The sequence below is a fragment of the Melozone crissalis genome, unplaced genomic scaffold (genome assembly GCF_028551555.1).
Source record: "Melozone crissalis strain CALT ecotype California unplaced genomic scaffold, PUWL_Pcris_2 ptg000006l_1, whole genome shotgun sequence".
NCBI lineage: Eukaryota > Metazoa > Chordata > Aves > Passeriformes > Passerellidae > Melozone > Melozone crissalis.
In genome coordinates this window covers 29,418,904-29,434,256 of record NW_026535784.1, presented here as the reverse complement: position 1 = coordinate 29,434,256, position 15,353 = coordinate 29,418,904, and the positions used below count along the sequence as shown (strand labels likewise).

Genomic DNA, 15,353 nt, shown 5'->3' with positions numbered 1-15,353 from the left:
GCAAAAACAGAGCATAGTTCACTTTTAGTCAGACTGTTGAGAAAAGATTCTTTTTCTGTCTATAGAAACAGATAAAAAATGGCTAAAAAGAAGCTAATGAACTTTAAAAAGCCCCACAGCTTTACAGACAGATGCATTCAATTGAACCACTAAATCACGAATCCTCATATTCTGTATTGTAAAAGTTGGATAGTAAAAACTGAAATTGAAAACGGTAAAATACTTTTTTGCAACTCCAACAGATTGTAATAGTTTTTGCTTACTTTTGAGAGGAGTCTGTACTTGATATCTTTTCTAAAAAATTTGTCTGCTAAGCATAATGGAACATCATTAGCAACCTTTAAAAAATATTCTAAGACAAAATATCAAGGCCATTATTTTTCTAATTCTGAATTCTGTCCATAACATCAGAATGGTACATTCTTAATATTATGATTTAATATATTGTCAAATGAATGGTATATCAAAATAGTTTACACAAACTAACCCTTTCATTTATAACTAATGCATCATCACAAAGAAACCCATATTATCTAACCATATGTATTAATGCCTATGTCATGGAGACAAGTAATTTTCATAGAATAATAGAATCAGTAAGGTTGGAGAAGATCTCCAGGATCACCACGTCCAACCTTTCATCAAACATCACCATGCCAAAAAAAAAACATATTACAAAGTGCCATGTGCAGTCTTTTATGGAACACTTCCAGAGACAGTGACTCCACCATCTCCCTCTGCAGCCCATTCCTATGCTTGACGACCCTTCCAGTGAAGAAACTCCTCCTGATATCCAACCTGAACTTCCCTTGGCACAGCTCGAGGCCATTTCCCCTTGTCCTGTCACTGGCAGTCTGGATAAAAAGGCTGCCTCCCACCTGGCTACACCCTCCTTTCAGGCAGTTGTAAAGAGCAGTAAGGTCACCCCTAAGCCTCCTTTACTCCAGGCTCAACAATCCCGTACCCCAGCCACCTCTAGGATTTACCCTCTAGACCCTTCAACAGCTCCACTGCCCTTCTCTGGACTCATTCCAGCCCCTCAATATCCCTTGTGTTATCAGGGGCCCAGAACTGGACACAGGACTCAAAGTCTGGTTTCACCAGTTCTAAACACAGAGGGACAATCCCTGTCCTGGCCCCACTGGCCACACCATTGCTGATCCAGGCCAGGATGCCATTGCCTTCTTAGCCACCTGGACACAGCTGGCTCACATTCAGCTGCTGTCAGCAAGACAGATAAGGTATGTAGGAAGTTTGCACTGTAACAGTGACTTCAAGATACAGCGTTATAGGGCACTATAACCTTTACTGGCACAGACTAGCTAGACAGAGTGACATAAGCACTCTAGAAAGCAAGCTATGGATGTTCCCAAACCTCTTTGAGAAATGAATCCTGGAGAATTCAGCTGCAGAAATTTGAGACATTACTGCTCTGCTCGCAGTACTGAACCTTCTATGTTCATAATCCACGCTGCAATCTTCAAAGTAGCAATCCCTAGGATTTTATTAATCTATTTGCACTTGACTGCCTGAGTTGTCTGAAGATAGAGCAGCCATGGAAGAAGGATTGTAGGTAGCACAGGTAGAAAACTTTTCTTAATCCATTACAGATGTATTCAGTAGGAGCTTCTCTGAAAAATGCTTTCTGTGGCCTGCAGTGAATACTGCTACAACATGCTCTGAGGATCCAGTGACAGAATTGAATAAATCACTTTGTTGATGAAGTTCAATAGCAAGCCATTAAACATAGCCATTCTAGCTTGAATGGTTTATTTCCAGCTTTTAAAGATACCACCTTGAAACATACATAAAGCAACAATTAATCTAAGGCACAGTACACCAGCATCTAAATTACTTTATTAATACATTAATGTGTGCTTTTATTACCCAATGATTTTATTTAAGTAGACAGAGAATAATTAAAGTGACAAGACACATTCTTTTTACTCACTCTCCTCTTTTTCCATTTCTTAGCTCAAGTTTAGCAATGATTCCTTGAAATCAGCAAGCCACCAATTTAAGAGAATGATCAAACAGATCTTCAAATACCTGTGAATGCTAAAGTTCTATTCCAAATGAATCCTGGTGTCTCTAGACACAGAAAATGACAAAACCCAAAGCTATAGGTAACTGTCACACTCTAGGCATTCAACTGCTCCTTTGCAGAGGTTAATGTGCTGTAGGACAGGGTGAGTGCACAGCATATTACTGACAAGGAAATCTCTGTGATTATGGTTCATAACTTCCACTACAAAAACGAGTGACAGGATGATTTCTAATCATTTGTCTTCACATCCAGTCAACCAAAATTCCTTGAAGGTCTGTACTACTAGGGATGCTTGCATGTACTGTCTATTCAAATGCATCCTCAGCTGTTGTGGAACAAGTTAGAATGGTCCATAAGGACTTCTTATCTCTTCATTAAAGCTTTGAAATAGTCTCCACTACTCCTCAAGCCCCTTTTCTTGCATGTCAGCATTTTCATTTCAGCAATTTTCTTTTCAAGAGAAAACCTCGACTAAATCTTAAGAAAGACAATTAAATATTCTCGACATAAATTTTATGTGTAGAGTCATAGTTCCACTTCCAGCCCGTTATTTCAAATGCCTGACAAATATATTGTTAAATGGCAAGGCAAAGGGCCTGTTCAATGATTACTATTCATCACTTCTGGCTACTCAGTTCTTAGGAAAACAAGCAGACCATAACAGCCATTAAATGCTAGAAACAACCATTTTTAAGAAGTAATAACTGGTGGTACTTAGCACTGTCCTCTTCTAAGTTGAGATGCTAACAGGACAAAAGGAATTAAATGCAGTCTACTACTTGCTCAGTTGGTCGACTTAGCAAAGGGTTTGAAACCATGAAGTGAAACTGTGTGAATCCTGGAATTTTATTACATGCAGCACCTAGGAAAAAATAAAACAAGATTCTAATTTACTACATTTGACATTAGTCTCTCTGTCACTGTATTTTATCATCTAAAGATCCAGTTACTAATTCTACTACAGTGGAATAATTATTCTTTTACAATCTGTTTAACCCAAGATATCTTGAAAGCATTTAATTTTTAAGTTAAAATACAGTACTGCTGGTTGTTGTAGTGCAATTAATGCCCTTATAGTACAATTCAAAACAGTAACACAAGTCAGGAAAATCTCTCTCTCTTTCAATCCTGATTAATTTAATGAGTGCCTTCAACACTAATCTCTTAAACACAGAACTATAGGAAGTAGCAGATCAAAGAATAAGCAAAGCAGTCTAACTAAATAATCCACATTGATTAGCAAATTGTACTTCCTACTGATCTAAGAGTTCACTAATGAGATGCCTGGCACAATGACTACTCTTAGATCACTTTGAAGCTATGCTTAACATTCATATTCTCTCCCTCCCTTATGCCATATCTAGGGTAGGCAAGGCAGTCTTTTTTTAAAACCTTCAAATTAATCATATACAGTCCAGGAAAACAAATGAAGGTTGTAAATATTTTTGGGTTTTGCTAAGACTTCCATAAATTTTGTGAAAGTCTAAGACATCAAAATGCAAAATTAAATTATCTCCAGTCTGCACTAGGACACAGCTGCCCTGCTAACCAGTATTCCATACTGTGAATGGCCACTACTGCTGCAGTCTTCAAAGAATAATGAAAAACTTTTTCAAAATCTCTGTTCAGTTTTGTACATCAGTGACCTAGTCAGGGTCAAGCACCTTTGTCTGCAAAACAAAACACATACCGTAACTTCCAGTTGTATTGGCGCAAATGATAGCACCAAAGAACTTTGGAGCGTACTTCTGGATTCTGGAAATAACTTTCTGACAGGCTACTGTCGGGTCTGTTCCCATCCTCATATATTCCACAGCTTGGTAACTAAAAAAAACCCAACCCCATACCCAGAAGATTAGCCATATTTAGGTTACATAATTTAAAATACCACAGAAGAGACCCTGGTTTCTTTGAATAATGGAAACACATGATAATTTTTTAGGGCAACTTCTTGTTGACAATTATTACTCAAATTGTGCACAAAAGCAATTAAAAACAAGACTAAAAGGGACTACAAGATGACATCTATACCATGTATCATTCTATGGCAGGCCAAACCAAGACAGAACTCTGATCGTTTGCAGTAGAAGAGGCCAAGCAAAAGATCAGTTAAAGAACTGCAAGGCGCAGTGGCTTAGAAGACTTCTACTTTTCATCACATGATTTGGTTTAACATTAGAAGTAGTAAATTGCTAATTTTCAGAAAGGCTAATGTCAAGATAATTTTTTGAGGAAAACTCTATATTACATTACTGATAAATTACTGAGTTCAGTAAGCATTAAGAAAATCTTTCAGAAAAAATTAAGTTTCTGAAAACATCAAAATTGACAGATTTTATTTTATGAATATGAAGGTACCATGTTTTGACCAGGACTTTGAGCCACTTTCAAACTTTTTGCAAAGTGACTAAACCCCCCCCCTTATTCTAAGAGTAATCAAAATGAATTTCTTTTATATTGAAAGAAATTGCTTGAGATGAACCAGTTGCATTTCCAAAATGTCCTGAGGTAAAAAATTACTTATGTTGCCATTTTCTTTCAGAACCTGAAGATTAAATGGTAACTCACGACATAACTTACAAGCAAACATTTTATCATTTTGATGAAAGATGCATATACCAAGACAAACTTGTTACACCAAGACATCTACAGATTGCATTAATTACAGATGTTATTGAAGTTCCACAGAAAAGAAAAACTTGCATTTCGAGACTCCCAATTATTTTTGATTTATTCTAACAATCAAATAGGTTTAAGTTATCTAAAGATAAGTATCTGAATATAAAGCTGTATTTCACTCTTGACTAATCAAAAACTCAACAAGAAGTTACCACCTCAATGAAGACACATGGAAAATATTAACAATTTTTCCCTTTATTTGACACTTCCTTCACTTCTGGGAGGTTAATTCTTGTCTTTGTTTTCATGTGGGAATATCTAAATATCATGGAATTAGTAAAAATCTCTATCCATAAGGAACCAGTAATTAACCACCTAGTCTGGTGATTAACCACTAGTGCCAACATTAAATGTTTTAAGCATTACAGATAAATACTTCAGGCTGCTTAAATGCAATCTAAGCTTTTACTGACTAACCTTATAGTGGAGATCAACTCACTACTCACCTTGGTATCTTGTATGACAAGATAGATAATTCATGAAGTTGTCAACTGCCTTGTATTTGAAAGACCAACTCAGAACAGCTTGAAATTCACTGACAACATGTGTAAATATGCAACAGCTAGCAGGCTTTCTTGGCTGCTAGAGTTTCAGAGAAGTTGTCTGAGTGATATGAAGGCCATTTATATATTATCCTTCAAGCATCAGTGCCCATTATGTTCAGCATGGCCTTCCATAATTGATTCCTACTGAGACTAACCCACGAGGACCCTCATGAAGAGAGCTATTTCTTACACAGTTTATGCAACCACTGTGACAACAATAAAACACCTCTTTCAGTTCCAAATTAGATGCAATTACAAAGGATTGCTGCAGTGATACCTCCTGAGTGAGTTGAGACTCACAGCTCATCCTTTCTTCAATTTATGATACTTTCCCACACACAAAATGCTTGGGAGAAGAAAGCTAATCGGTTCTGCTAAAAACTATACAGGTTGGAAATATACTCATTACCCACTGCCTGTTTGCTCACAGCTTGGCAGTATTAAGGGATCTGTCATCAAGATATTTAAGTCTCTTCTTTTAAAACAGATCAAAAGGGTAACTTGGTTCTGCTACTATTCTTTCCCCTTCCACTCCGTCCTTTACTCCCAACTTCAGCAGCCACTAAGTCAGACCATATTTTTAATCAATTTCTTCATTTGCTGAGTCCACATTTTGCTGCAGAAATCCAGCAAAGTCTGCCCTAAGGACAAACCTGGGTAAGAAGCGCATCATGATGTCACCATCCCCAGTGGCTGCAGCTCCTCCGGCTGTACTGTCCGCGTAGGATCCCGCTCCAGCTATTGGAGAATCTCCCACACGCCTGTAGTGAACAGTGGAAAGTAAAAACCAAACTTTGTCAGCCTTGCTGCCTCCAGCTGACTTAGCATTAAACCCACAGGAGAAAAGAACAGGTAAAGAGGTCAATTCATTGCAGTCAAAAGTCTTGTCTTAAAACTACCTGTAAAAATGATCTGTGATAACCTGACTGACCTGAGGCTCAATCCACCGCCAATGCATAACTGTCTGTTATTATACTGACAGTAGTTAAGCCAGTGAGCTTTAGCCTGTGGGCAACAGTAAGCAGCTGGGGACATTAATATGTTCAATAACTTGTTGCTAAATCCAGAAGTTGTCTGACTTGGTTGACAGACAATAATCCTAACTGTGTAGAAAAAGTATCTCAAAGACATAACACAAGCCTGAGGCTCTGATTTTATGTACATTTCTTAGGAGACTGCACCTCTCCAAAATGCTTATTTGTCCCTGGTGCCTTGCCTTACAAGTTGTCTCACAACTGTGCCAGTTGTTTGTGCCTCTATATGGTGAATTAACCAAGCTGAAAAACAAGCATTCCCTCAAATGCAACGTGTACTCTTGCAACTGAATCAGTTTCTCAATATTAGGATTTATGGCAAGTGCACAAAAAAAAGCAAAGCCATTTTGTGATCTACAGGTTAGTGTTTTAAGTCCCAATGACAAGTTTAACACAGGAAACAAGATGGGGAAAAAGGCTTTTTTGTAAAATCAGAGATACTAACCCTGGAAGTTTGTGGATTGCACCATTAGTAGATGTCCCAGAAGCAACAGTTCCACTCGCGCCAATTACAACCATACCTACAGGGACAAAACATATTCAGGGACACTACTAGCACATTTATTTAGTTGGCACTTACAACTTGTTAATTCTTGGTATTGTAGACCATCAGACAAAAAGTTACTGCTAAACTTAGAAAAATCCAAACTAAACCAAAAAGTGCAAGTTTCAAGACTACGAAGTATAAAGATATGAAGGACACGAACCTGTAACTGCTCTAGTCCTTTGTCTGATCCACTCATTAATCAACTTCCAGTCTTAGCAATTAACAATCCTCAATCAGTAAACTCTCAGAAGTTTTACGGACTACTACTGCTAACTTCTTTTAATGTTAGTTTCTGTAGAAATTTACTGATTTAGAAGAAAGCCAGAATAGAAGAAAAATGAAAGCAAACTTTATAAGTTTAAGGAGCGTGAAAAACACTGCTTTTAGTTGGCAACAGGACTAACGGTATACTCATTTCTTCTACCACTGCAAGGCCTTTTAAGTTGGTGGTGACAGCGCATCATAATCAAGACAAACATAATTATTTTAAACTTAGTCAGTTTCCTAAGCATCCACAGCTGCCCAAGCAATTATGCCAAGCTATCTATGGGAAAAGCAGCAGGGCAATGAACAAGAGTTAATGGCAAAAAATGAAGCAAGCATCTGTGCAGCCAGTGAACTTGAAAAAAACAAAAACAAATCCTACTTTTAGGCATTCCATCCTAACACATAAGTAACAGAATCTTGAAACCCCTATAAACAGAATAATTCCTATATTAAATACTCTTCTTTAAATAAGTATGATTTAATTGTTAGAGGAATGAGGAAAAAAAGATTAGCATCAGAGTTAGCAAAAGTTGTTACCAATAGTATCATGGTTATGAACATTTCTTTGTGAGCTGGTCTGTTCTTCTTTATAAGTAACTTCTTCACGCCGTTTATATGGTCCACAGGACTTTGAAGAGTCTGGCACCACATTCTGTAATTAGTTTGTGATTTGTATGAATAATGTAACACATTCAATATAGATAAATTAAAAAATACTCCAGTCAATACCTATAATCTACCACAAAGGCACTAGATGTCCAGTACTTAGACCACAGAGATGTACTGAGAGATCCCAAAAATGGTTTCGCTTCATGAATAAAGACTGATTTCTGGCATTACACAGTAAAAAGATTTTCCTGGAAAAGTTACGTTGTTCAAATTAAGGACTCTCTTTTGCTCAACTGACTGGTCAAAAAAACCCCCAAACCAGTGTACAAACATGTAGAATTCTGTAACACCCAAAGCAAAAAAAAAAACCTAATTCAAACAACAAGCCAAGCTCACCACAACAGGCAAGTTTAATGGACATCTGTATTAACCTGATGTATTCATAGGTCTGCATAATGCCTCTAAGCTATTTAAAGACCTTAATTATTACTGTAAGATTTTTTTTCAGAAATTTATACATGCATCAAAAAATACATGCACTGCTTTGTTTATTTTGGGAAGTCCTGTCCCAGTCAAGAACTAATTAATTCCCACACCAAAACACTGCTACAGCAAGGTCAAAAGCAGCAGGAGCTAAGAAATTATAACTAGACACAGACACTGCCAAGTCTACCAAGTGCTTAGTAATACCAAGTTTTTTCTTGTATAATAGACAAAAATTCTTTTTCTTCACATGTAAAGGGTAACTTCAACATAAGCTGAAAGGAAGAGGCACTAATGACTTTCTAAATCCCCCCTCCACTGCCATTACTGCACTGTACCTTCCAGTAGTTTGGCTGACAGCTTTGATTAAGCCACTCTGAATACAGCGAAAGGGATTTCTGGGTAGTTAAATCTTCATATGGAAATCCCATTTTTACAGCAAACAGGGAGGCTTGAAAAGTAAGAACAAAATAAAAAAGAAACACTGATTTATTCACAGTTTTATGGGTTTTATGATAATGTATTAATTTTTTTTTTTTAGAAATCAAGAAATTCGGCATCCTTTTTGGAGATGAGAAATACATCTTCAGGGAGCAGTTTCAGCCATTAGAATGATCTAGAACTGCAGTAGCCAACTCTTGCTTCACAGGCAGTGACATAAAAGTTTTCCCATTGAAAGAGAAACAAATTCAACTCTGTTAATCAACTGGACACAAGGATATGAAGCAACGATGGCCTAGGCATCACAGAAATAAATAATTCATAAAAATATAAGTGTATTTTCCATAAAAAGCAAGTTTTTATCCAACATAAATAACACTATGTTTGTCATTAAAACTGATACCTGAAGAAAGCAATCCACCATCTTACATCACATTACACTTTGTCCAAGCAGCTTTAGAAGTGACTGCTTCCTTGTTTTCAAAATTAATATAGTATGTGACAAGAGAGCAAAAGAAATACCAACACAAGCAATGAAAGAATGCTACACTTCTAAGAATGACTTATCATTAGGAAAAGGGAAAAGAAAAAAGATCAACTCTTCTGTCATCTTTCAGCTGCAGATACCTTTGATATTACCCAGTAACAGATACTGCTGCTAGGTGCAGCTGCTTGAATTTATATTATCTATCCTTGATAATAATGTCACTATAATACACAGGTGAACAAACTTATCCAGTCCAAGAATTAAGAGAAGCCTTCAATTATTTCTGGACTGCTTTTCTATGTTTTTCTTAAAAACTGACACAAGTATCAGCACTCAGAGGAAAAGAAAATTGACAGCTTCAATTAAATAAATACTTTCCCACTTATAGAACAAACAGACAGAATTTGGGGTTTTTTGTTGTTGTTTTGTTTTGGGGTTTTTTGTTTTTTTGGTGTGGTTTTTTTTTTTTTGTTTGTTTGATAAAATTGTGCTTGTGCATGTTTATCAAGAATTATTTCATAGCTTTTGAAACATTGTTTCTATTCCAGAAAGCAGAGTTCCTGATCTACAGAGATTACACGCATTTATATGAAAAGATTTTACTGTTCTAGCTATCTTTTCAGTAACACAAGTACTTCTATTTAGAAATACAAGTATTTCTATTTTGTTTTCTCACATGCCTGTTTGAAGGTTCATATGGATTTTCTTTTTATTCATCTTCATCTGGTGGTGAAGACAACCAGAGTTTCTCTTATCCAAGTTCCGATTTCCACAAAAAAAACATTTCTTCAAAAGAAATAGTCTTTCTCAATTTCTCCACTGTTTTCATTAATTCACTGCAATTAAATACCATCTCCAATTTTGACTCAGATGAATCTTTAGCTTTCACATCTTTCTTTTGCCATTACTGCTAGGTGTTTTCTTCTGAGCAAGCTATCACTGACAGTAAGTATTCAGCATAATAAACTTGTCCATATCCCTCCATTAAGCAAAGAGCTATCTTCTTAGCTTAGAAGATGTATCTAAAATCAGCACTTTAATCCTTCTGTTTCTTCATTTTCCTTATCTGTTCATTTTCCAGATTAAAATTAAAAATACTATGGTAACTAGCAATGAGGGGCAAACAAGTATTAGAAGTATTTCTCCCTCCACTATTTAACACCTGAACAATTTCTTTTTCTGCACTACATGAGAAATTTCTCTTAGAAAAGCCACTCATCATCATGGTCAATTGCCTTAAATTAAACAGAATCTGCATGTTCCTCTGTTCAGACCTTCAGTCAAATTGTATCCTCACCTCCCAAAATTGTTTCATTTTACTCCATCAAAAAATTGCTCGTGCACTTACTTTTGCACATGCTAATTACTTCAAGAACATTTTATCTTTTCTTATCAATTTCAAAGCAATTGAATCACCATTAATGCTCAGATGCCATTTTCCACACTTATCTGCATATTTCTTTCTGGGCAGGTACAGGCTCAGAGCAGGCTTCTTAAAAGCCAAGAAACCTGTTCACCACTCACACACCTCTGGGGAATGAACAGCTCTTTTTGAAACTGGTACTACTCTACCAACAGCAGCCTGTATTTAAAAAGCTCAACTAATCCTCCAATTTGCTATTGCTCTTTTGTTGTGTCTGGGAGTACAGCCTTTAATAAGTTTTTTTTTTCATTTAAATTCTCACTAATACTTTTAAACTATGAAATACACTAATCACAATCAACATACACCAAAATATTAGAAATTAACTCCAGTGTCTATTAATTCTGCCATTCCTTAGAAAAAGTTACTGGTGTTAAATGCAATACTTACATCTAACAGTTTTTATGGTGTCTTATAATAAATCGTCTTTGCTAACTTGGTTATCAGTGATATCAGCCTTGGGATTACAAGTCAATATTTGCAGTTAAGCCAATGGAAAAAACATACAACTATTTTTTCTGTCTAAAAATAAACCTGTTTCATGGACACAGAATGGAAGAATAAACACTTTTGAACTATTTGAGTAGATTGATTTGATTGTCAAGAAATTCTTCTACCTGTATTACCAAGATGAAAATGTGGCAATTTTACTATGAAGTGTTTTAAAATGAGGGTTTGACTTGGAAAGAGTTAAAGGAATAATTACCTGACTCTCCCACTAGTAATGTATGCTTAGTGTATTCAATGACCTTTCGTGCTACACCAATCGCATTTTTCACACGCCTGAGATCTGCAACAGCCCCAACTTCCATAGTGTTGCTGGAAACAAGGAATATTTAAAACTTATTATAGCTACAAGAATAATTGCATACTTTTTACTAGACAAAATCTATTCTCATTTAGATCAAAAAGCTTGCTTCTTTACCACAATGCTTTAATTGTTCTATGCCACAGACAGATGTCACTATATTAGTAGGGAAAGACTTCCTACATATATTGTTTCCTTTCACAGGCATGGAGATGTTGCTCAAGAAACAGTACTTCCATTCACAGCAATATTTTCAGTAGAGTAACTATTTTGTTACATAAACTCAAAACATGATCCACACATTTGCAATTACTTTTTAATCATGATAGCTTTAAACAGCAAATAAATTATTGAAGACAATTGCTCCAAAAATGAAATATTTACAGACTGAATGTAAAGGGAAAGCTAACAATGCTACAAACCATCTGTTTCAGCTGCTATACCCTAGAACTGGATTAATGCACTACAAGTGAAGAGTCACTTCCTACTCTTCCACAATCAGGTATGTTATTTTGTCTTGTTCTACAAATAGCGTGCCTCATAGTCAGCCCCAAAGCACCAAGATCCTGTAACAACCTTTAAGTGTGCTAAAAATGGCAGGTATGAGAAACAAGTTAATGGAAGTTGGCTTTCACTGGGTGTTGCCTGAACTGATATTACTAATTATATTGATAATTAAATATTATGATGTTGTCAATATTGACATAGTGATATGTGCTGTGGAGTGGTTGATATTGTTGCAGTGGCCTGGTTGTGAGGATGGTTCTGTGTGTTGTGGTGTGGGTTTGTGAGTTCACACTGGACAGACTGTTGCTGGCCTAACCTCTGAGACACGACCTTAAAAGCAGCAGAACTCATCCAGTGATGGCCCTGAGGATCACACTGATGAAACTGTGTGGGCACCCAGGAGAGTGACATGGGGTGAGACTATGTAAAATGAAAACAAATGTGCAGCAAGCTGATGGAACACCAGGAATATAAAACGTGGAGCTGCCAGATGAGCCTCTGGTGTTCAGCCACGCTCCCAGCACTGCCCCTTTTGCCTTGTGAACTTTTTTATTCTTCTCAATAAAACCCTTACAATGCATTCCCACTTGGGGTCTGAGTCATTTACAACAGCAGGGATCATTCTCTTCTCTGTACAGTTTCCTTACCCATCCATAATCATTGCATCCAGAGTTGTTTCTCCACTTTCATCCGGGCTTCCTCCGTAGCCCACGCTGCCATCGCACTGATCGATCTCACATTGGCCACAGCCTCTCTCGACCGCATCCAGCTCTGAACCTCCTGACTCCAATACTCTCCAAGCTGTAATCAACACAAATAATTAAATGGCACTAGGGAATAGAGTTTCCACTGCTGCTTGAAGATAAACATGATGCAGGTGCATTATGTAAGTGGATAAAAACCAGTAAACTATAAATTACACATTAAAAGTCAAACTATAAATATAAATACAATCAAAGAATTGGTTATATTTTCTAAATTCACTATCCACTTTTCAAAATATTCTTCTCCTTGCATATCTGATTAGTATTTCTGACTGCGAAACAGCTTTTCTTTTGACTGAGGTATTATTTATTAACCATTATCACAAGTTCACTATATCAAATGCCCTTCTCTGTCCAGAAACAATCATTACTTTATCACCACTCGTTTAAAGCCTTCTGGGAGAAAAAAGGGGGGGGGAAACATCTTCCAATGCAAAAAAAGAACAAAAAAAAAGGTCAAAAAAAAAAAAAGGTGCTCTCAACAGCTTCGTATGAGAGTATTATGTGTCCAACTGCAGAATAAAAAGGTATAAATCTACATCAGAACTATGTAAGCACAAAAGCAAAGTGAAAATTATACATAAGAAATTAAGTCTCCACATTGTCCTGTTAAACCCTCGGTGCTCCATTCTTCAGGATCTAGATCATGGTGCAGCTTTGTAAGACACTGCAGATGTGTCAACCGACATGACTTGGATACACTGAGCCTGAAGGCACTGCAGCTAGATTTCACAAGGACGGACCTCAGGCAACATCTTCTAAGGTGCTTGAGCTTGCAGCCACTGACAATCACAGTCCTGCTTACTCCAATTTGTGCTGGCTCTGGCACTCCATCACCTGACAGACCCAGCACAGGGGAGGCAGCATATGCCAAGAAGCCTAATCATCACAGATGCTTCACTACTACATGAAGTTGCCTGCACCAGGGAAAAAAATAAGACTTAATACTATGCATCCAACTCCACATATGCTTGCGTCTATTACAAACGTCAGTGTGATGAGTATTGTCTGATTCCTATTACCTTTGTTGCTGTATTACCTTTAAGCCTTAGCACAGGCTTTCAGAAGCTGCAAAGCCAAGGGCCTTGCAATTTCATGACTGTATTTCACTTCTAACCATTAAAAGGCTTTAATGGTAACTCGTTTCAGAAGCAAGCATTCTGTAGTGAGGTGTTACTTACAACTCGGCTGTAATAAAATAATCTGCAAGTCTTTAAAAATTACTATTCACAGCTAATGTATGTTGCCATAGGAAAGCCTGCTTTTACTGTCAATAACACATCACAAAACAGAGTTTCAAAGAAATAACTATTAATATAACTATTAATATAACTATTAATAATATAACTATTAATATAACTATAATATCAAAAAACCAAAAAAACAAAGCCTTAAATAACACTGCACAAGAGTGCAAACCACATTATTAACAAAAGCATGTCTCTGATCTAGCTTTTTCGCAGTTCGTAAATCCCCTCATTAGTTTCTGGGGTTTTGGTCGGGATTTTTAGCGTTACTTCCCATCGTGGAAAGTGAAACCATTAGCTCGCAGGTTCCTAGTGGCAGAGAGACGGAGGGGCAAGCTCCGGCGCTGGGCCCTTCCATAGGAAGGATAACCCTTTCCGAGCCGGCCGAGGCACCTCCGCGCCGGCAGCGGGGCTGCCCCAGAGCCGTGACGGGGCAGCGCGGCGGGCACAGCCGGGCTCCGCAGCCAGCCCGCTTGGCAGCCGGGGCACAGCCCGCTCCTTCTGGCCACGCTTCAGCCCAGTCACGCCTCAGAGACTCGTTCTTCCTTAACCAGCACCGACACCCAGGTGCGCCCGGCAGCCCCTCAGCAGAAGGGCGCTCCCGAAAGACACAGCATCGCCCCACCCGCCCCGCTGCAGCCCGGGGCCCCGCCGGGACACCTGTGTCTGCGGCCGTCCTAAACGCCCAGGTGTTGATGACTACAGGCAGAGCGGCAGCTGAGGCGGCGCCCGCCGGCGTCAGCACACCGAGGAAAAGGAGCGCGACCGTCACTCCCTGCCAGTCCCCGCCGCGTCCCGCCGCCATCGCCGCCCGGCCCGTCCCCCGCTCGGCTCCGCCGCCTCCAAGCCGGCGGCGCAGGCGCGCACGGCCCCGCCCGGCCCTGGCCGCGCTGCCCACTTGCCGTGCGAAGCGGGCCGGGCCTGGCGCTGACCGCAGCCCGGCGTCAGGCTCTGCAGGCACGGAAACGGTGTCGTGCCTAGGAAGAGCTAAACCCTCGGCAAAGGCCGAGGCCCACGCCCACAAATACAGTTTGTATTTCACAGAATCATAGAATGGTTTGGGTGGGAAGGGACCTTAAAGATCACATAGTTCCAACCCCCCTTCCGTAGGCAGGGACGCCATCCAGTTGACCAAACTGTTCAGAGACCCATCCAACCTGGTCTTGAACTTCCAGGAATGAGGCATGCACAGCTTCCTTGAGCAGCCTGTTTCAGTCCCTCACCACCCTCACTGTAATGAATTCTTTCTTACTATGCAATCTAAGCCTGCTCTGTTTCAATTTGAACCCATCCCCCTTGTCTTGTCACTACCTGCACTTATAAATAGTCTTCATCTTTCCAGTAAGTTCCCTTCAGGTACTGGAAAGCTGCAATGAGGTCACCCTGAAACCTTTCCAGGCAGAATAACTCCAGTTATTCTGCTATGTCAGTTTTTCCTCTTAGGAGAGGTGCTCCATCCTTCTGA

General features: G+C 38.7%; 1 protein-coding gene across 1 annotated transcript; it reads right to left on the bottom strand.

Moving 5' to 3' along the window:
- Positions 1–1,753: 1,753 nt before the first annotated feature.
- Positions 1,754–14,705, bottom strand: AGA (aspartylglucosaminidase). Its single transcript, XM_054295811.1, has 9 exons — positions 14,549–14,705; positions 12,525–12,678; positions 11,269–11,381; positions 8,550–8,662; positions 7,657–7,771; positions 6,751–6,826; positions 5,925–6,032; positions 3,738–3,871; positions 1,754–2,909 (listed from the first exon to the last, which is right to left on the bottom strand). The coding sequence occupies exons 1-9, from the start codon at positions 14,691–14,693 to the stop codon at positions 2,809–2,811; spliced, it is 1,059 nt and encodes a 352-aa protein (XP_054151786.1). The 5' UTR covers positions 14,694–14,705; the 3' UTR covers positions 1,754–2,808.
- Between the last annotated feature and the right edge of the window lie 648 nt (positions 14,706–15,353).